At 41.6% G+C, this 21942-nt stretch overlaps 1 protein-coding gene and 1 non-coding gene across 2 annotated transcripts in view; both read right to left on the minus strand.

Annotated features, from left to right (window-relative positions):
- Positions 1–9839, minus strand: part of SRPK1 (SRSF protein kinase 1) — a 72730-nt gene extending 62891 nt beyond the window's left edge. The window contains exons 1-2 of the mRNA XM_069487820.1: positions 9785–9839; positions 9197–9257 (exon numbers count right to left, since the gene is read on the minus strand). Of these exons, the coding sequence (XP_069343921.1) occupies positions 9197–9257; positions 9785–9797 (74 nt within the window). The 5' untranslated portion in view covers positions 9798–9839. The remainder of the gene's footprint in view (positions 1–9196; positions 9258–9784) is intronic.
- A 1482-nt stretch (positions 9840–11321) lies between these two features.
- Positions 11322–11430, minus strand: LOC138396131 (U6 spliceosomal RNA). The gene has a single exon (XR_011235610.1). It is a non-coding gene; the product is annotated as a U6 spliceosomal RNA (small nuclear RNA).
- Between the last annotated feature and the right edge of the window lie 10512 nt (positions 11431–21942).

Here is a 21942-nt window from a genome sequence, read left to right on the forward strand (position 1 = left end):
TTTCTGTTGCTTAAGCTGTTCAGTTTGTGGTACTTTATGGCAGATTGGAGAAAATCATTTTTGTATACTTATTTCCCTTAAGAAATAAGTCCCTTGAGGGAAAGGAATGTGTTCTATTCATCTTCGTATCCTTTCTAGAGTATCACACTTACTTAGATCTCTTGGAGAAATTTAACAAGATACTATTTTAAGTTCTAGCACCTACACACAATGAAACTCAGTAAATGCTAAATTTCTCCCACTACCTTTTCCATATATATATATTTTTTCTTTTGCAAATTGACATAATCCTTTACATTTCTAATTTTATCTCATCTTCTGAAACATATTCAAGTACTCTTAAGTTTCTCAACACAGAAATCCTAAATTGGAGATAGGGTTTAGCAACAACAAAACAAAAATTTGGGTGCCTAATAGGTATTACACACAAACAGTTAAATATAATCCATTCCTGATCTTTAGGTGACTATACTCCAAACTAGACCTGATATATATGCATATATAAAAATATATATGTATGAAATACCAACAGATGAGTTTCCATCCAAGGTAAGGAAAGCAGCACAAGGAAGAGGGCAGTCAGCAGAGCACTTTACCTAGAGCTCAGTACTGGGTGGGGTAGGCACTCAAATGCAGTTGCATCCCCAGTAGCTCACTATCTATGGATAAAGCAACCCAGATTCAAAGAATTCAAAAGACATTGTCCAAGTTCACCTAACAATGGTGTTAGAGACAGGGTGAAATCCAGGACTGTGTGACTCAAAAGGACAAGCTCTTTTTTTGTAAACAGCATAAAAGCATATACCTGTATTATCTATCCTTCCACCTAGAAACATGAGTTATCTAATTTATCCCATTACATTTTTTCATACTAGCAAGGAAAAATGCAAAATACAATTCCAGTTAAATCTATTCTGAAAGGCCTAAGAACTTATAGAAGGGAGCTTGCCATCAAGCTCATATGTTGACAGAATGAAAAGAACCTGGCATCTTTGATCAAACTGCTTGGTGAAAACATATCCCAGAAACATTGACAGGCTGAAGAGCAACATTAAAATTAAAAGCAAAGTGAATGACAGGATATGGTTGCCCATAAGGTACATTTATAATCAGTTACAAAATAAGGCTATCCTAATATTTCAAGACACAAAAGTTCGTAAGACTAGTCCCAAAAGGACTGTTAGCCTTGTTTAAAATGCCTAGACACTCAATTTGAGTAAATTAAATAATATATAAAGGTTATCAATATGACTGATTGTACCAGTACCAAACTTTGCAGCATTAATGCTTCTTCATCACTACTGGTGACAATTCTTACATGGCAATTAAAGTATATATTACATTTTTCTTTTTTTTTATTCTTTTTGTTTGTTTGTTTTTTTTTTTTTGAGTCAGAGTCTTGCTCTGTTGCCCGGGCTAGAGTGAGTGCCGTGGCATCAGCCTAGCTCACAGCAACCTCAAACTCCTGGGCTTAAGCGATCCTACTGCCTCAGCCTCCCGAGTAGCTGGGACTACAGGCATGCGCCACCATGCACCGCTAATTTTTTTTTCTATATATATTTTTAGCTGTCCATATAATTTCTTTCTATGTTTAGTAGAGACGGGGTCTCGCTCTTGCTCAGGCTGGTCTCGAACTCCTGATCTTGAGCGATCCACCCGCCTCGGCCTCCCAGAGTGCTAGGATTACAAGCGTGAGCCACCACGCCCAGCCTAAAGTATATATTAAATTTTCTGAAACTTCTTGAAATTTTACCCTAAAATACTCATCCATACTGTCCAAAGGCCGGGCGCGGTGGCTCACGCCTGTAATCCTAGCACTCTGGGAGGCCGAGGTGGGCGGATCGTTTGAGCTCAGGAGTTCGAGACCAGCCTGAGCAAGAGCGAGACCCCATCTCTACTAAAAATAGAAAGAAATTATATGGACAACTAAAAATCTATATAGAAAAAATTAGCCGGGCATGGTGACGCATGCCTGTAGTCCCAGCTACTCGGGAGGCTGAGGCAGTAGGATTGCTTAAGCCGAGGAGTCTGAGGTTGCTGTGAGCTAAGCTGACGCCACGGCACTCACTCTAGCCTGGGCAACAGAGTGAGACTCTGTCTCAAAAAAAAAAAAAAAAAAATACTGTCCAAGACATTTAAGCCAATAAATTCATTATCCAGTAACAATGAATTACACCTGGACTTAATCTTCATCTACACAAATAAAGGCATGTCATGATACAGATCAACATGATACATATGTGTGTGTGTGTGTGTGTGTGTGTGTGTGTATATATAGATATAGATTGAGACAGAGTCTTGCCCTAGGTAGAGTGCAGTGGCATCATCATAGCTCACTGCAACGTCGAACTCCTGGGCTCAAGCAATCCTGCCGCAGCCTCTCGAGTAGCTGGGACTACAGGCACACACCACACCACACCTGACTAATTTTTCTATTTTTTTGTAGAGATCGGGTCTCACTCTTGCTCAGGCTGGTCTTGAACTTCTGGCCTCAAGCAATCCTCCCCCCTCGGCCTCCCAAAGAAGATTTGGAATCTTTAAAGATAACAAAAATGATATAAAATGAAAACAAAATGAAACAAATCAATCTGAGAAACCAGGTGGTAACATAATCACATAGCAAGGAACTAGTCCATGCAACTGTTATATAAAAGTCAGTAATTTGACTCTACATTCCTAGTGAAATATACCCTAAGAATAACAACAAAAAAAACTGTTAGCTAAAGTAATCATATTGTTGATGGTAGTGCTGGCATTGTCATTCTGAGACTATTGTGAGTACACTGTAGGGAAAAAAAGAAAATGAGGAATCGTGGTTGAGAACTAGGATCTTCAGCACAGGAGAAAAGAAGAGTGATATGTATAAAAAAAATCCCTGGGCCCTGTAACTTGATTTTTAAGTATAACACAAACTCATGGTTTCTTATAAAAAAGACAAAAAACAACAACAAAAAAACACAACTTATTCCCTAGCTCTAAATCACAGAAAGCCCTAGAAACAATGACTAACTCCTTAGTAATAAACTCCTTAAGCACTCAGATTATGGTCTCCAAATGCCATTTCCCACTAAAAGCCTTCTTGAGAAAGGGCTGTTTCCTGGCCTGGGGCATAAAATGTGTAAGGTAAGTCTGGGCATACTGTCATACCAGATAGTAAAAAAGCTATCAAAGATGCCTTAGCCCAGCCTGAGCAAGAGCGAGACCCCATCTCTACTAAAAATAGAAAGAAATTATGTGGACAGCTAAAAATATATATAGAAAAAAAAAAAATTAGCCGGGCATGGTGGTGCATGCCTGTAGTCCCAGCTACTCGGGAGGCTGAGACAGGAGGATCCCTTGAGCTCAGGAGTTTGAGGTTGCTGTGAGCTAGGCTGACGCCATGGCACTCACTCTAGCCTGGGCAACAGAGAGAGACTCTGTCTCAAAAAAAAAAAAAAGATGCCTTAGGCTGAGTCAAACAGACTCAAGACTCATCATGAAGAAACTCCAGCTGGCCAAAGAGAGGACAACTACACATGCTACAACGTGCGTGAATATTAAAAACATCATGCTAAGTAAAAGAAGCTAGTCACAAAAGACCACTTATTATATGATTCCATTTATATGAGATGTCCAGAATGGGAAAATCTATACAGACAGAAAGTAAGATTAGTGGTTGCCTAGGGTTGGAGGTGAGGTAGCATTGGGGAATAACTGCTAATGGGTATGTGGTTTCTTTTGAGGGTGATGAAAAAGTTCTAAACTTAGACCATAGTGCGGGTTGCACAACACTGTAAACATACTAAAAACCATTGAAATGCACACTTAAAATGGGTGAGTTTTATGGTATGTAAGTTATATCTCCAGAAAACTGTAAGGGAAAAAAGCCTACTACAATGGATTGAACCACAAATATGTTTAAAATCTTCGAGTTTATAATCAAATAAATCTTTATTTGTCATTTTGGAGGCTGCTAGAAATCTATGAACTGCCCCTCTGACTAACCAAAGTTATGAAGTGAAGTTTCTCTTTATAAAAGTATTACAATTAATAAATTAGGGAATAATAAAACATTACCATTTTGAAAGCCTAAATAAATGAATGGATCTGTGCAATGATCAATAGTCACTAACATCACAAAAGAAGAGACAACCAGACAGTAGGTGCCTCCTGATGAAGTATACACCACCATCTATGAATTAAGCAGTTTGGTAAAAACAAATTTAGAAGGAAAAGAACCACAGAGAACCTGTAAATTAAAATACTAGAGGAACTTTTCAAACTAAGGACCTTATGAATCCTGATTTAAACAAAATAAGTAGGAAAATTTGAACCCTGATTGGATATTTTTAAAAAATTAAGAGTCCATATCTTATGAAATTATATGATGTCTGGGACTTGCTTTAAAATAAGACAGAAGGAAATGAAAGCAGAAGATACGGATGAAATAACATTGGCCAAAGTTGAATCGCTGAAGGTGAGAGATGGATATATGAAAGTTTACCATGTTCTCTATAATTATTCTATAATAAAGCTTTTCAAAAGACAGTGTTGCCAATTCTACACATCATTGGAATTACTGCATTTCACGAATTCAATATAAATGTCTCCCATTATTTCACATGACTGAAATTATAATATAACACAGTTCATGGTGTGTCAGTTTACTTAGAAGGATTTTTTTTCTTAGTGGTACAAAAAAATGGCATGTTTTAAAACTGACAGCACCTTAAAATAAATGAGAAACTTTAAGATTGTAAGTCTATCTAGATGCATACTTTTCCTTAATTAAATTATTATTTGGGTAGTGTCTAAAGGGCTTTTAAAAAGCTGTCTTGGCCGGGCGCGGTGGCTCACGCCTGTAATCCTAGCACTCTGGGAGGCTGAGGCGGGTGGATCGCTCAAGGTCAGGAGTTAGAGACCAGCCTGAGCAAGAGCGAGACCCCATCTCTACTAAAAATAGAAAGAAATTATCTGGCCAACTAAAATATATATAGAAAAAATTAGCCGTGCATGGTGGCGCATGCCTGTAGTCCCAGCTACCCGGGAGGCTGAGGCAGTAGGATCGCTAAGCCCAGGAGTTTGAGGTTGCTATGAGCTAGGCTGACGCCACAGCACTCACTCTAGCCCGGGCAACAAAGCGAGACTCTGTCTCAAAAAAAAAAAAAAGAAATACATTTTGTGGTCGGGCATGGTGGTTCGCGCCTATAATCCTAGCATTCTGGGAGGCCGAGGCGGGCAGATCGTTTGAGCTCAGGAGTTCAAGACCAGCCTGAGCAAGAGTGAGACACCGTCTCTACTAAAAAAATAGAAACAAATTAGCCGGACAACTAAAAATACATAGAAAAAATTAGCCGGGCATGGTGGCGCATGCCTATAGTCCCAGCTACTCGGGAGGCTGAGGCAGAAGGATTGCATGAGCCTAGGAGTCTGAGGTTGCTGTGAGCTAGGCTGAAGCCATGGCACCTTAGCCTGGGCAACAGAGTAAGACTCTGTCTCAAAAAAAAAAAAAAAAAAAGAAAGAAAGAAAGAAAGAAAGAAATACATTTTGTAAGGCTACAGCTGCCACAGACAGTGACACCTCTGAAGGGTCTGGGCCAAGTGTGGGGAACCTGCGGCCTTAAGGCCACATGTGGCCTTCTTAGATCCTTAAGTGTGCCTTTTGACTGAACCCAAAATTTTACAGAACAAATCCTTTTAGTAAAAGGTGGTACTTAAGGATCTAGAAGGCCACAAGTTCCCCACTCCTGGTCTAGGCAAAGTAAATAGAAAAGCTTCTGGAAAGGATTCACCATTCTAAATGCCATTAAGAACATTTGTGATTCATGGGAGAAGGTCAAGATATCGACATTGATACAAGTTTGGAAGAAGTTGATTCCAACCCTGATGGATGACTTCGAGGGGTCCAAGACTTCAGTGGATAAAGTAACTGCAGATGTGGTAGGTATAGCAAGAAGAACTAGAATTAGAGCCTAAAGATGTGACTGAATCGCTTCAATCTCATAATGAAACATTAATGAATAAGGAGTTGTTTCTTATGGATGAGCAAAGAAAGTGGTCCAAAGCAAATTCCTAGGCTAAGTAATAAATCATTAGGTATGAAATCCCTTCTGGAATTGTGTTCCATAGAAACAATTTCAAAAGTAGACATAAACTGCTCAATTACAAAAACTTATGACAAACAGATAAAGGCTCACAGCTGTTGGCATAAATACCGAAAACCAAATGTTCAAAGGGAGATAGAGCATTGTGTTCCTTCAGAGACATAAGACAGGGGGTCATGAAAGGGTACCCAAACCCCTAGGCATGCTGAGGTCCCTCATTCAGAAGCCTCTTTTCACCCAGCTTTTACCTTATTTGTCCTCAGACACACCTAAAGGAGCTGTTCTTTGGAGAGAGCATAACCAGTAACCAGGGATTTGGAGTATGTTAGACCTTGGCTAGCTTTTTAATTTTCTAGGGGAGTAATCTGATGACCCTCAATTTCCTTATCTGTACAGTAAAATAGAGATTGTCACGAACCAGTTAATGTTACTAAATAAAAGGACAGTGTCTGAAGAAGTGAAATGAAGAAGGAATTGTTCAAATAAGGGAAATAAAAATCCCAAGTCAAATCTTTCAGCACACTGAAAGAACCCAAAAGAAGCCCACTCTAAAGAATAAAGAACACTGAGCTGGAAGGCAGGAATTCTGGATTCCATGTTGGCTTCACTGCAACCAGCTCTATGACTCAGGGCACATTATTTCATGTATGTGAGTTCTAGTTTTAAGATCTACAAAATCAGAGGACTGAAAATCCCTCTGCCTGTACCATACTACGTATGACTAAATTATTAGGGATGCCATTTATTGTTATACTTCCAAAACTTTCTAAAATTTTTCATTTAAATGTTTGGTTTTCATACCTTTAGGTCCTCATCAGTTTTCATTATGACTGAGCCGTCAGTCATAATATAAAAAACTGCTTCCTTAACTAACTTGTCTAAGGTCAGATTGCTAAAAAGTAGCAAAATCAGAATTCAAAACCACATCTGTCTAGAAAGATCAAACTCTTTGGCCTGCTTCTTCCTCAGACCTTCTTCCTGACCAATCTGGTGACCAGCAGTTTTGCCTCTGCAAAATAACCGGAAGTCATCAGGAGTGTACTCAATGGAACAGAGTCAAGTCACCTGAGTCAGGTGGGGCTTGAACTTCTGACACAGGACTCCAACCAAATTAACTAATTAGACATTTAAGCTACTTAAAAAGGAGGCTGGAGAAACAAAAAAAAAAAAGTAGGTAAAATTATAAAGAAAAACTATTAATTGATGACAGAAACAAAAATAAAGCACCTCTGAAATTACAAGTAAACAGGGCAGTTCATTCATATATATTTTCAGGAGGTAAAGTTGTATAAAACGAAATATTCAATAAAATAACTGCTAGATTATCTGTAATTCATATTTGCAAATAATTAAGCACACAAATAATGCTAGGTTACCCGTAGTAATAAATGGAGGAGTAACAGATAATCCAAAGTATGCATATCTGATTTTAGAAATAAACCATATGGTCTAAAGAGATAATCTAAAATAATGAATATCTGGTGTTAAAAAGAAAGTAATCATCTATATACATTTACCTCCCAAATTATAGCTTGACTCAGGCTAATATCAAGATTAATTTCCAAGTAATAAGAGAGACCAAGACAGTCTGAGAGACCAAGACCTCTAAAACATATAGCGAATAAAATCACCACTTCCTTATATCAGTAGAAAATGTTTTATAACACATTCATACCGGTTCTATAAGGAATAACAAAACTAAAGCACAGAAAAAAGTAACATTTAAATTCATACTGCACACCAGAACCCAGTTAGCTCCCTGCTGTTTCCGTTAAACAATCTAGGGTTAAAAACAGGTTTTGACCAATCCATGTATGGTTAATCAAGGGGTAAAAATACATGCACACAAACATATAAAATCACACTTACATGCCTTGGTCATCAAGCACTTACCAAATAAAAAAATTTCATAAGACATAATAGAAAATGGAGCAAGAGGTGAGGTCACCTACCACTTTAGTTCTATTGAAAGAAGTCATTATGTGCTCTCCCCAAACATTAGGCAGCCTCCTTTTTAGAACACATACACACCCCAACCTGGTATTGTCATTCAGTAGGGTACCTAGGAAAACCTTTGAAATGTGTTTGTTATATCAGCTCAGAGAGAATTAGGCTATACACAACACCACAAAACATCAAATAAATGGAAAAGTATAAAGAAAATAACGCATCTAAAATAAGAACTAGATGTAGAAGTTTTTTCTGAATACAAATTGTCTAAGAGCTGATTTCCAAAAGCCTTTGCAATTAAACATTAGTACAAGATCAAAATTCTTAAGTCTACGCCTCACTTGCCGAAACCAGCCACCTGCATTCTACGAGGCTGTGACCAACTTTTGTGTTCCCCACATTAACGATACACGAGATATGCATCCCGCTGATGAAACTGGACCGCGGCACTTAATACACCAAACCAGAATCACCAACGTTAGCTAAAGAACTCTCTCGTCACTACTGTGATGCCCGCTCCAGAAGGTTATCTGCATTTAGCGTGAGGACTTGAGGTTTAGGCAGAAGAGCAGTTAAAAGATGCCGTCTGTTTACACAGTGGTCAGCCCCGACACTGTAAGGAAGGCGATGCGCCTTGCAGGCTCAGGAAGTTGACTAACCAGGGGAAATCTCTATGCCCTCCTCTGTGAAAGGGAGCATGTAGTTGGTAGAACCAAAAGTAAACACGGAAAAATTCATTCAAGAATTTCCTGAAGGCCTACCGTGCAGACGTAGGAGGCAAGTTAAGACGCTGGGAGGCAGGTAAGGAAAAGAGACCAGAGTTCACAGACAGACTGATAATGATCTACCAGCTCCAGTGGGGGCCCCAACCAAGGGCCGCTCGTGCCTCCTCCGTGGACTTGGGGAGGAAAGGTACCGGGCGGGCTCTGGTCCTCCTCCAACAGCCCTTTCCAGCAGGCCTGGGGCTAAGACCCAGGCCTGGCGTTCAGCAACAGAAGCTCTCTTCCACATGGTTGCTGGAGAGCGACCCTCCAGGCCGCCCAGAGGCCATGTGGCTGGGGCCGCAGGGTGCCCAAACCCGGTGCACGTTCAAGACAAGAAACCAGAGCAGGGAAGGTGCCGCAGGAAATCCAAAGAATGGGATGTTGGGGTACAAGACTCACTTCCTTTGGGCTTTGTCCTTCTTGGCCTTGGTCCTTTTCTTTCGGGCCTGGAGCGCAAGCACTGCAGGAGAGAGAGATGGATGAAGGGCGAATGTGGAGGAAAGGAGGCGACCAAGGTGAGGGTGGAGACCCAGCAGGGGCGCCAGGCCCGGCTGTGGGGCCTTCCCGAGGGGCAGCCGCGGGGCGAGCGCCCTGGGTCTGGCGAGGCGGCCGGCTGGGGGGCTGGCGGCCCACGGGGCTACGAGCAGCGCCCAGGCGGGATGCGCCAGAGGGGGCTCGGGCCGGGTCAGGGAGCGGACGGGCGGGGGTCTGCTTCGCCCGCCGAAGGCCGGGCCCTGGAGTGGCCCCGAGGCGCGAGCCGGCCCGACGGGGAACAAGGGGCGGTGACCGCCAGCGCCGGAGGACGCCCGGGCTGAGGGGCGCGGACCCGCAGCCCAGAGGCGCGGGGTGAGGGGCGGCGCCACTTCACTGGAGAGGCGCCGCACGCCCGGGGACCGGACGGCGGCGGTTAGGCAAAGCTCCCAGCGCTAACCGGGCCTCGCCCCGGCGGCCGTTGCCCCTCGTGGCGGAGGCCGCTGCACTGCTCACCTTTCCGCTCCATGGTGAGACCGGTAACCGCCAGGCGCCTGCGCACTCAAGTGGCTGCGACTCCGGCTCCCGCCGCGGCCCAAAACCGAGCCCGCGCTCACCCCGCCCCCAGCTGCGGCCCCGCCCCCGCCCCACGCCGCCGCGCGCCTGCGCGCTGAGCGCGGAGCCTACCACCTGCTCCCGAGACGGGGGCGGGAAAAACAGGAGGACAGTGGGGAGGCAGGGTCGCTGGGAGAGAACGTCAAAGGGGTTTTAAGATGCAGGCTTGGAAGGCCGGCAAGGTTAGTTTTACTCCACTTGCTGGACGGTAGTCCCTCAGGAAAGGCGCAGAGCACGGTGTCTAGGGCTTCCCGCGTGCTGAGTCAGAGCTCCGGAATCAGCTGGGATCTGCCTCAGTTTCCTGGTCTATAAAATGGATTAACCTGGCATGTCCCATTTCTTTCCCTGAGCTATTGTGAGGACCAATGGAGATCCTATTTAAAGAAAAGCGGGGGGGGGGGGGGGGGGGGGGAATTACATCTGAAAAAGAAAAGGAAGTGAGAGCAACGCAAAAAAATTGGAAGAAAGGAACCTGAAGCCAGATCAGCACTTTAAAAGTAAAAACTTCAAAATTGAATTTTCTCTTAAAATTTCAAGTTTAAATGAAAGCTGTAAAGGAAAGAAAGGAAAGGGAGGAGAAAACGGTTAGTGTTTTCTCATTTTGCCACTTTATCATTTCAATACCTGATAAAATTGTCTTTATTTGTGTGATATTTTTGTACTTTTCTAAGTGCATTATCTCATTTAATATTCAGGACAACTTAAAGGCAAGACAGTTACTACCTCATTACACAAAGACACTAAAACTTGGAGGGGTTGTGTACTCAGAATCTTGGTGTGCCGACCCAGTGATTCAGTTATCAAGCCCTTGTATAGCATTCAGCAAAGTTTTTCTGTAAAGGGCTATATTGTAAATATTTAGGTTTTGTAGATCATAAGATCTCTTTCTCAATTACTCTGACATTGAAGCTCAAAAGCAGTCACAGAAAGTATGGGCTGTGTTCCTTTAAAGATTTATTTATGGGCACTGAAATTTAATTTAAATTTTTTTTTTTTTTTTTTTTTTGAGATAGGGTCTTGCTCAGTGACCCAGGCTGCAGTGCATGGAGTTTAGTGGTGCATTCATACCTCACTGTAACCCAGAACTTCCGGCCTCAAGCATCCTCTCACCTCAGCTTCCCAAAGCGCTGGGATTACAGGCATGAGCTACTGTGCCGGGCTGGAAATTTAAATTTCATATAATTTTCACATGTCATGAAATATTTTTCTTTTGATCTTTTTTCAACTATTTCAACCATTCTTAGCCCAGACCCTAGTTTGCCAACCCCTATTGCAAAGTACTTGCAGCTGGACAGGGCAGAAGCTCTGAAGACCCTTGCTCTAAAAGTGGGACTCCAGTGGGGAAGAAAGACAAGTGATCAATTGACTGGAAAGGGAAGATGAGAGTGCAATAGTGCACCACCATGGGGGCTTGGGCAGGACTTTTTTTTTTTTTTTTTTTTAAATGGAACGCTCCACGAATTTGTGTGTCATCCTTGCGCAGGGGGCCATAGCTAATCTTCTCTGCATCGTTCCAATTTTAGTACATGTGCTGCCAAAGCGAGCACAGGCAGGACTTATTGAGCAAAGTAATTACGTCCAGCCAGGGAGGAGGCAGCTTTTGAGCTGCGTCTTGGGAAATGTGTAGGATTTCCATAGGTGGAGAAGGGAGATGTCAGGCATTCCTGAATGAGAAAATCAATTGAGCAAAAAGGCACAGACGTGGAGACTTGTGGGTGGGGGCTGGGATTGGGGCTGGTAATGACTGAAGAGATGAAATGGAAGGTGAGGCTGGAAAGGTAGGTTTGCCAAATTTGAAATTTAGATAATTAATATCTGTTGCACGGAACCTGAATGATAGCATGCTTCTGGGCATGTTGCAAAAGAGGACAGACAGCACCTATTGGCCAAGGAAGACTGCAGCCCAGTCTCTTCCCTGCTCTAAACTAGAAAACAAAAGGAGAGTTGGGCAGACAGTGAAGCCTTTGAGTCTGAGGATTGTGCTAGCTCAGGAAAACCACATGTGGTTTAGAAAAGACAGGAGAGAGCTGGTGGCTAGGAAGAATCCCAGAATTGGGGAAGTACTGCCCACCAAAAAGTAAACTCTATGAGGGTAGGGACTCTGTCTAGATTTTCCTTGATGTATTCTCAGTGCCTACAGTGTCTGGCACTTAGGAGGTGTTCAAATATTTGCCTAATAAAGGAATAAATGATCTGTAATTTATGAGAAACGTCAGGATGAGAAAGAGAAAACAATGAGAGACAATATGAGAGCTGTGCTACATCCAAATGGATTATCACAGATCCGTCAAAAAGGAAATATGTTCAGCTTGACATGATTCGGTCATACCTTTTCTGACTTTGAGTGACTATTGCTTCTTTTACTAAGAGCTTACTAATGATCTGTTTAATGACTTATTTTAGAATTTTCGTAGAATCGATGTTAAGCTCACTGGACTGAGTTCCTAGAATTGACCATTTTTCCTCTTTTTCATCTGTTTTTCTCCATTCTCCCATCATGCTTAGGTTTTCCATACTTTTTCTAAGATCTCTACAATTGTTCATGTAAGTAAGTTTGTCTTTTCCCCCCAAATTCACAGAGCTTGGCCTATTCGGGCCTATACCCTTCCAGAAATTATTCTTAAAAGTGGTAGCTATTCTTTCGTATTCATTCTTACATACACACTCCTCCCCCAGCTGTTTTCAAAAAGTCTTTTTTTTTAAAAGACAAGGTCTCACCCTGTTACTCAGGCTAGAGTGCAGTGGCAAGATCATAGCACACTGCAGCCTTGAACTCCTGGGCTCAAGCAATCCTCCTACCTCAGCCTCCCAAGTACCTGGGACTACAGGCATGTGCCACCATGCCTGGCATACTTTTCTTATATTTTTTGTAGAGATGAGGTCTCACTATGTTGCCCAGGCTGGTCTCGAACTCCCAGCATCAAGTGATCCTCCTGCCTCAGCCTCTCAAAGTGCTGGGATTAGAAGTGTGAGCCACCACGTCCAGCCCTATGAGTCCTTCTAAAAGTGGAATTATTCAGAAAACCTGAGATAAATTGTATTTATGGCTGCTCATGCTCATTAATTCAGTGTCAGAATTTAATTTCTGAAAAGATCTCATTCCTCTTGAGGTAACTTACTTTTCTTTTTCTTTTTAAAACCAAACAATGCTGAAAAACAACTTACTTTTTAGACTGCCTTGGGATCTTCCCTAATGCTTCTTTGACATGCTTGAAATTTGAATGCCTAAAGTTGAGTTCACATGCTTCCTTACACTCCACATTCTCTGCCTTGATTATCACAAACTGTTATGCTCTGTCCAGAGTTTTGTTCTGAATTAAATCCAAAGTAGCACATCCCTTTATGGCTTCCTCTGCGTCCTGTGAGATGAAATGGATAATAGGAGAAAGTGAAAATATATCAGATGCTTTATTTTGAATGATTTAAGATTTCCATGGATCTTAAACTCCACTGATTGAAAAAAAAAAAAAAAAAAGATTTCCAGTAGCTGTCTGCATAGTTGGAGAACCCCAACAGAACTTTCTCTTGCCTTTTTGGTACATAGTTTTGTGAAGTGTATCAGGAAAATATATTTTAGGTCTGAGTGTCAGGAAAACATGGCACATTCAAAAGGATAATTGACAAGAATTTAATGAACGGTGCAGGTGTGGATAGAGGCAAGGGAAACCAACGTGGGGTGGGAAGGCAGCCGGGGCCTGGAGTTTTACCACCCATAGGCCTGAAGGGACAGGGGGAGGGAGGCGTTACCAGAACCCAGTGAGAGCTTGTATTAGTGTGGCAGGGCTGCCACGATAAAGTATTAATACCACAAACTGGGGGGCTTGAACAACAGAAATTTCTTGTGTCACCAGCTAGAAGTCTGAAATCAAGATGCTGGCAGGGTTGGTTCTTTCTTAGGGCTGTGGGGAAGAATCTGTTTCAGGCCTCTCTCCTGGCCGTATAGATGGCCATCTTCTCCCTGTCTCTTCACATCACCTTTCCTCTATATGTATGTCTCTCTATGTCCAAATGTTTCCTTTTTATAAGGACACTGGTCATACTGGATAAGGTAGATAAAGGCTTGTCCTAATAACCTCATTTTAACTTAATCACCTCTGCAAAGACCGTGTCTCCAAGTAAGGCCACGTTCTGAGGTACTGGGGGTTAGGACTCCAACGTCTCTTTCCGGAACTGTAGCAGTGAGGAAGGGGGCTGCCGACCAGCTGTGTGCTTTGATGAGCCCTGCAGGAGAGAGCAGGGAAATAAAGTCCCAACATCCTCCTCTCATCCTCTCAGGCCAGTGCCTCCCACTGACAAACCCAGCTGGAAGTTAAATGACAAAGAGGCCGCCCAGGACACAGATCAGGGAGGAGAAGGGCGGGAGAGTGGATTTGGAGGGCCGCACTGAGCTTATCCAGCACAGCCTGTCTGGGCAGTGGATACACCCAAAGCAGCTAGCACTTTCCAAGCAGGTAAGTCCACCTACTGGCCTCCCTGATCCCTGGAGAAGCTTGAGAACCAAAACTGCTTGGAGATAACCCCCATTCTGGCTTCGTTCCATAAAGCTTAAGTTTCACAAGGAAGTTGTGCTTGGGCAAAAGGTTGGGGGGAATAGGTGGAGGAGATAAATGAATAAAGGCCTCAGCTTGGTAAGAGGCAGTAGCTAGGAGGAACAAGGAAGTTGCAGAGACTGGTGATTCCCGAGGCAAGTAGGGGCCCTTGCTCTGCTCTCTGGAAGTGCTCTGGGGAAGCAGCAAGCTGTTGCAAACTGACCTAAACTCATCAGGCCCGGCTCTTCGGCTCTTCGTTCTTTTTGGCTGGGAATGATGACAAGGTGAGGATTTGCCTCCCCCACAAGCTCACTCCCAGGATATAAAGAAAACAAATTTTGTCTAAAATCTGCCACACACGCACATTTGTTCAACATTCATTAGCAGGCAAGAATGAAGTGGCTCCTGTAAGTCTCTTCTGTAAGTTCTGTGGGGTCCCTACTCTCTGACCTTTTGGGTGCTACAGCTACAGCATGATGAAAGGTCCACTCAAGGCAAGGGCAACAACATCCCAGCGTCAGGATTTGGTCACCCTCATAGTAGACATCAGGCAACCAGAGACGAGTCTCCCTTATACTTTGTTATTTTGTTCCAACCCCGATTCATGCCACAGGTTTTATCAGAAACAGGTTTTCACAGGTAAAAAGAGTTGCTTGTTAATTTGAAAAGGGCTGTCATTGGCAACATTTGTGGTAGTCAATTACTCTAAAATACTTGGTTGTAGCCACTTTGTGGCTAGAATATTCGCTAACCACTCTGGGCAGGGGAATTGCTGATCAGAACACATGGTACAGCTGGGTATAACTTTCAGTAACTGGCATCTACCTACAAGTGTCATTCTGTCTTTGTCAAAAGTTTTCATATGCCCAAATATTTAAAAAAAAAATTTTTTTAGAGACAGAGTCTTGCTCTGTCATCCTGGCTAGAGTGCAGTGCCAATCATAGCTCACTTACAACCTAAAACTCCTGGGTTCAGGCGATCCTCCTGGCTCAGCCTCCCATGTAGCTGAGACTATAGGCGTGCACCACCACACCTGGCTAATTTTTTTGTTTGTTTTTTGTAGAGCCAGGTTCTCACTTTGTTGCCCAGGCTGGTCTTGAACTCCTGGGCTCAAGCGATCCTCTTGCCTGGGCCTCCCAAAGTGCTGGGATTACAGGCATGTGCCACCGTGCTCAGCTAATCTTTTTTATTAGAGATAAGTTCTTACTATGTTGTCTAGGCTGTTCTTGAACTCCTGGGCTCACGTGATCCTCCCACCTCGGCCTTCCAAATTGCTGGCATTACAGGTGTGAGCCACCATATCTGGCTGTCAATTATTTTTTTAAGAAGTAAATTTATTTCTTTAAAATGACAATTTTAAGAAAAGATAGAAGCAATTTTGGGATCCAACATTAGGGGAAAGTAAGAAAATTTTAAAGCACATTGCCTCTGTGTGAGTTGTCAAAACAGAAACACACTGGATCCTATCTAAGGTACTACAAGTACCAGAAGAGCTTGCTCAAACATCCTTACCTAGAATATGCTTCCCTTGCCTTGATTTGAAGAACGAATGCCAAAATATGTTAAAGTAAATTGTAACCATCATGAGATGGTGTGCCCCTAGGAGCTCCCAGGCCAGGCAAAGATGCTCTGCTATCCTTGGCATGTCCAAAGGGTCATGTACACTTGGTCAATAAAAATAACATCTTACTTGATCTTTTCAATTTGATCTTATCAAAAGTCTTTTCCTTGTTTTCTGAGCAGTGTGTAAACCCCCCAGACTCTGATGTGAACCTAGAGAGAGGAACTCTATAGTGACTGGGATTTAATTTCTCCAGTTTGGCAGGCTCAGGGTCACAGTGAAGTCAACTTAGGAAGTTTATGGAAAATGGACAACATGGCTTACACATTTGAGATCTGATTTCTACCTGCTATGTGATGTTGAATCCATTTTTTTCTTTTCCTTCTTTCAAATACTTTCCACCATGTTCATCCTCATGACAAGCATTTACACTCCAGGCATTGGACTAAATGCTGTGAGAAGCAGAGAAGGAAAAGGATAGAACTGTAGGACTTAGCTAACTTTTATATAATAATTACTGTTTACTAGACACTGTTGTCCCTCAACCCTCAAACCCTATGAGATAGGTACTGTTATTGTCATCTGTGTTTGACAGATGAGAAAACTGAGGTACAATCAAGATCATACAGGCTAGTAAGGGGCAGAGTTTTGAATCTGGGCAGTTGGCCTATAGAATTCATACTCTTAACCACACATTATATTACCTATCTAGTTGGAGGATGAATATGTAAATAAATAAACACAATGCACAATGGTAGATGCACAAGGTACCATGGGAGCACAAAAAAGAGGCCCACTCAGCTCAGGAATTAAGGAGAGGCGAAGAGAGAGGCATCTCCTGGATGAGGTGACACCTGGGCAGAGTTGGAAAGTATGAATAGGCATTGGCTGCACACAGAAGGAAGGAAGGAAGACTCCAGGCAGAGAACACAGCATGGTACGTGGGGGAAACTGTAGACAGCATAATATCACTGGAGTATAAAATGCCTGGGAGGAGTGGTGGGAGATGTTTTCTGGGCTCCTCCTTTGTGCAGGCAGTGTGTTTGGTGCCGGGGGTACCAAATATCAGGGACAGGGCATATAAGGAACTTGACCTTTCAAACATTTTGCTCCCTTACCCACTAAATTCTCTTTTTTTTTTTTTTGAGACAGGGTCTCGCTCTGTCACCCAGGCTAGGTAAAATAATTGTTTAAAACTACCCCTATGCAAAACACTCAACAAACTAGGAATAGAAGGGGATTTCTCGACCTATCGGCATCTATAAAACACCCACAGCTAACATCGTATTTAATGATGAAAGACTGAATACTTTCCCCCTAAGATCAGGAACAAGAGAAGCAGGTCTGCTCTCACCACTCCTATTCAGTATTGTATTGGAGGTTCTAGCCAGGGCCACTAGGCAGGAAAATTAAATAAAAGGTGCCAGGCATGGTGGCTCACACCCGTAATCCTAGATCTCTGGGAAGCCAAGGTGGGAGGATCCCTTGAGGTCAGGAGTTCAAGACCAACCTGAGCAAGACTGAGACCCTGTCTCTACAAAAAATGGAAAAATTAGCTGGATGTGGTGGCGCATGCCTGTAGTCCCAGCTACTTTCGAGGCTGAGGCAGGAGGATCACTTGAGCCCAGGAGTTTGAGGCTACAGTGAGCTATGATGACATCACTGCACTCTATCCCAGGTGACAGTGAGACTCTGTCAAAAAAAAAAAAAAAAAAAAAGCATACAGATTGGAAAGGAATTTGAAATTTTAAAATAAATAAAACTGTTATATTACAGTTTTGAATGCCATCCAATGGAATTTAAATATTACAGCAATTTGTTATACAGCATCCATTTCTGTACATATATAAAATAAAATTACTCTTTTTAACTGTAAGGAATTTTACATTACTCCTTTTTCTCCTTGAACTTGTATTTCTATTCCATTTTACCCTCACAGAAGTTTATCCTCAGGTAATATGATTTATGCTTGAAAGTCTTTTATCAATCTTCCTATCATACTTCTGTGCCACACAAATGTACATTTACATAGAAATCTAATTTACAAAATCATTTCCTGGGATCCTAATCCTCTAAAAAAATCCTTACCTATCAGTATAAGTATTACTATTACATGATTAATCAAAGTAACATATGGCATCATGCAAATGAAATTTTAAATGCATTTCAGTAAGTGATTTTTCTTGAGTCCTAAATCATTCCATTCCTATTTTTTTGGCTACGAAAAATTATTCACAGAAAATAAGTAGATGGGAATGGAAAGGGTTTTGCTATAGCAATACCATTCCATTCTTTTGGAATTCCTTCCAAATAATGTGCCAAAAATCACATAGTAATAGTCAAAATTCATTTTAATGACCCATCAGCTGACAGACAACTGCAGGGGTCCTTATTTAATTTTGTTGAAATCAAATAATTGGAAGCCATCTGACTTACAAAAAGACTTGTTGCCCAGTCATTAAACTTACTTTCCTCATTTAAACACCAGCATTTCAGTATGTTCCTTTGTTTAGACCCCCTGGAGATTTTGGTGCCCCCTGGCAATGCACCTGAGATGCGCTGGGGAGGGAGAGGCCTTCATTTTCCTTTGCCTGCTTGCTTGCTAGTTTCGTCTGCCCCACTACACCTTGGAATAATAGCTCCATAAAGACTGGGATGTTTGACTTTTGCTCAGTGTTGTATCTCCAGGGCCTAGAAAGATGTCAGATACATAGTAGGTGCTCAATGAATATATGTGGGATGTTATGAACCGATGTAAAAACTGCCAGTCTCTGGGTGTGTACACTGGGGGGAAAGGAGAGGAGGCAAAGAGACAGAGGTGCCCAGGACACTGATGGGGGTTTCTGGGTCCAAAAGCACCAAAAGGCCACCTTTCCCAGATCAAAGAAGGAGCATGGGGTAAAGGCCTAATCTTTGGGATCCGACGTGGGTTTGAATTCTGACAGTGACACTGAATAACTGTGACTTTGGGCAAACTTCTGGGCTTAGATTCTTCTCCTGGATAAAAAGGATAATTGTTCCTACCTCAAGGAGAGGCAGTAGAGGAAGTGAGGATTAAATATGGTAATACCTCTCAAGTATCTGCACCATCTTATGCACTCAGTAAATATGAGTTGTCCTTCATTCCATTTCTGCCAGCAAAATTGAATTTTCTTTTTAGTTTTGCATAAACTAATAATAAACCTCTAAATTCTGCCCAGCTGAAGTGTGGATTTTTTTAAAATACAGAAACAAAATTGGCAAAAATTGAACTCAGATTTACTTTTTTTCCACTTCTGGGATATAGTATGCAGCCATAGTTGAACAAGCAGTCTTTAAAAGCTGCTGTGAAACAAGCCAGCAGGTAAAAATAAAAGCTGCACTGTTATACTAAATTAGAGGTTTTTGAAAAATCCAACTAGTTTTCACCCCGGGCAGAGGTTGCCTAAATGGTATAGAATCTGATAAATTCCAAGAAAGTTTACCTTTGCTTTAGATTCTAAGTTCCTTATGTGATTTCTATATATGAATACATAGATGTCTGTAACGTTCTTTATTTGGAAATTTGAGATAATCAAAATACCAATATCCTGGCAGTTTAAGGGTACATTGTAGAGCAGAACTTTGAGTTACTGTGCAAGATTTTTTTTTTTCCATGCTGTCATTTATAATATGTTTTGTGAGAATCCTTGGGATTAAAGTTTTGGTTACAAAAAATATATAACAGAGAGAAAGTTCAAGTAAAATAAAAAGGAAAAATGAAAAAATAAATAGAGCATCAGTTTGCTATGGGACAACTTCAAGTGGACTACTATACACATTAGTGGAATTCCTGAAGGAGAAGAGTGAGAATAAATATTTGAAGAATGGCCAAAAATTTTACCAATTTGATGAAAACTATAAACCAAAAGATCCAAAAATGGTCCTTCCAAGTACTGAGATCCTATGACCCCAAGATTATTAACAACCTAGGATCATGCCATCACTTTCTATTTCTGCTGATAAATGAGAGTTGAATCTAGATCCAATATAGTCAAGTCCTTGGGCTTTGTGACACCTAACATATTTAGAGACAGCTACGTTGGGTCACTTTATTTTTTGACTAGTCTCTTCCAAACCTACTTTTCTGAAGTTCCAAAGTTCTATGAATCAACTTAGATCTTCACATATAAAAATCATACCTAAGGGAAGCTGCTTTGAGGGTTTCTTGTTTTGTTTTGTTTTGTTTTGTTGGTTTTGTTTGTTTTAGTAATGGGGGAATATTTGTGCTAAGACATTTACACTTTCTGATTCAGTCTTTGCCTCTTTTTTAAGTCTTTAGAATTTTTCTCCAGTTTTTAATTAGGAAGATAAAACCATGATGACCATGCTGTAAAAAGTGAGCTAACTAATTCAAACTGTACCATTTTGTAAAGTTTGAAATCTCTTAGAATTTCAGGTGATTTGCATTTTGAAAGAAGACTTAGCCTTTGAATTGTTCATCACTTTATCCTTTTTTTAAATGCCAGACTATTTATAATTGGTTAACCATTTTTCTTTATACTTTAGGAGGGGTTGGATGCTATGGATTTATACCACAATATATGTACATATATGGGGTGTGTGTGTGTGTGTGTGTGTGTGTATATATATGTTTTGTTTTGTTTTGTTTTGAGATAGAGTCTTGCTCTGTCACCCCGGCTAGAGTTCAGTGGTGTCATCATAACTCACTGCAACCTCAAACTCCTGCACTCAAGCAATACTCCTGCCTCAGCCTCCCGAGTAGCTGGGACTACAGACATACACCACCAAGCCCAACTGTTTTTTTCTAATTTTAGTAGAGATGGCGTCTCACTCTTGCTCAGGCTGGTCTCGAACTCTTGACCTCAAGTGATCCTCCTGCCTTGGCCTCCCAGAGTGCTAGGATTACAGGTATGAGCCACTGCTCCCAGCTTAAGTTTTATTTTTATCCATGGTCACCACTCTTGGTTTCCCATTTGGCTCTGCCCTCCTAGCAGTCATTGGAACTTGCTTTAAGCCTAACTCCTACTCATTCTTCAGATCCCAGGTCATTGCCATAGGAAGAACTTCTTTGACACCAAAGACTAGTCATCCCAAAGTATGCTCTCAGAGTTTCTTGTATTTTACCTTCAAGGTACTTTTCACAATTATTTTTGCCATTTGTTCTGTCTTTTTGTTGTGCATCTTCAGTACTTGGGACAGTGCCTGGCACATAGTAGGAGTTCCATAAATGTGTTCAGTGAACATGAAGAAAATGAAGCTCGTGATCCGGAAGGATTCCTACTTCTTTTTGTAAATATGAGGTCACGTAGTATATGACTTTGGCCTAGTTACAAAACTTCTGAGTCTCAGTTTACGTATGTGTAAATTGGGATAATATTGTTTTATCTACCTCATAGTTTGAAGTGCTCTGCATGTAGCAGATGCTTAACAAAAATTCTTGTAGAATGAGTGAATACATATGCTATCTCTATGATAAGAGACATCTATATTTTGACAAAGATTTCTTTCATTTAACAAACAAGAGAAATTGAGTACCCAAGCAGGAGGAGTCATGTTTATTGTGTTGGAAATACAATTCGGATTTCATGTACTTTTGCTCAGGGGTCTGTATTTTTCTTCTGGTCATAGTTTATTACTAATACTATCCCTGGTGGTCTAGTGGTTAGGATAAAAAAAAAAAAAGAAAAAAATAATACTAGACATTTTTTAATGGGGAAGGGGGAATTTTTTGAATGGATTTGGACAAAATTAGTAGTGATTGACTTTTCCAACTTCTAGGGAGTTTGTGGCTGTCATAGATTTCAACTGTTCCACCAAAAATACAGATTCCAGATTGCCTATATCTTAAACACCTGCAAGAAAGAAGCAGTGGTGGATGCGGATCTGAAGAGAAGAGAGGGTTCCATCAAGCTGCCATCCCCATAAGTTGGCAAAGCTAATTGGCCTTATGAAACCAACAGCAGGATAAGATCCTGATTTCTGGGAG

The sequence above is a fragment of the Eulemur rufifrons genome, chromosome 15 (genome assembly GCF_041146395.1).
Source record: "Eulemur rufifrons isolate Redbay chromosome 15, OSU_ERuf_1, whole genome shotgun sequence".
NCBI lineage: Eukaryota > Metazoa > Chordata > Mammalia > Primates > Lemuridae > Eulemur > Eulemur rufifrons.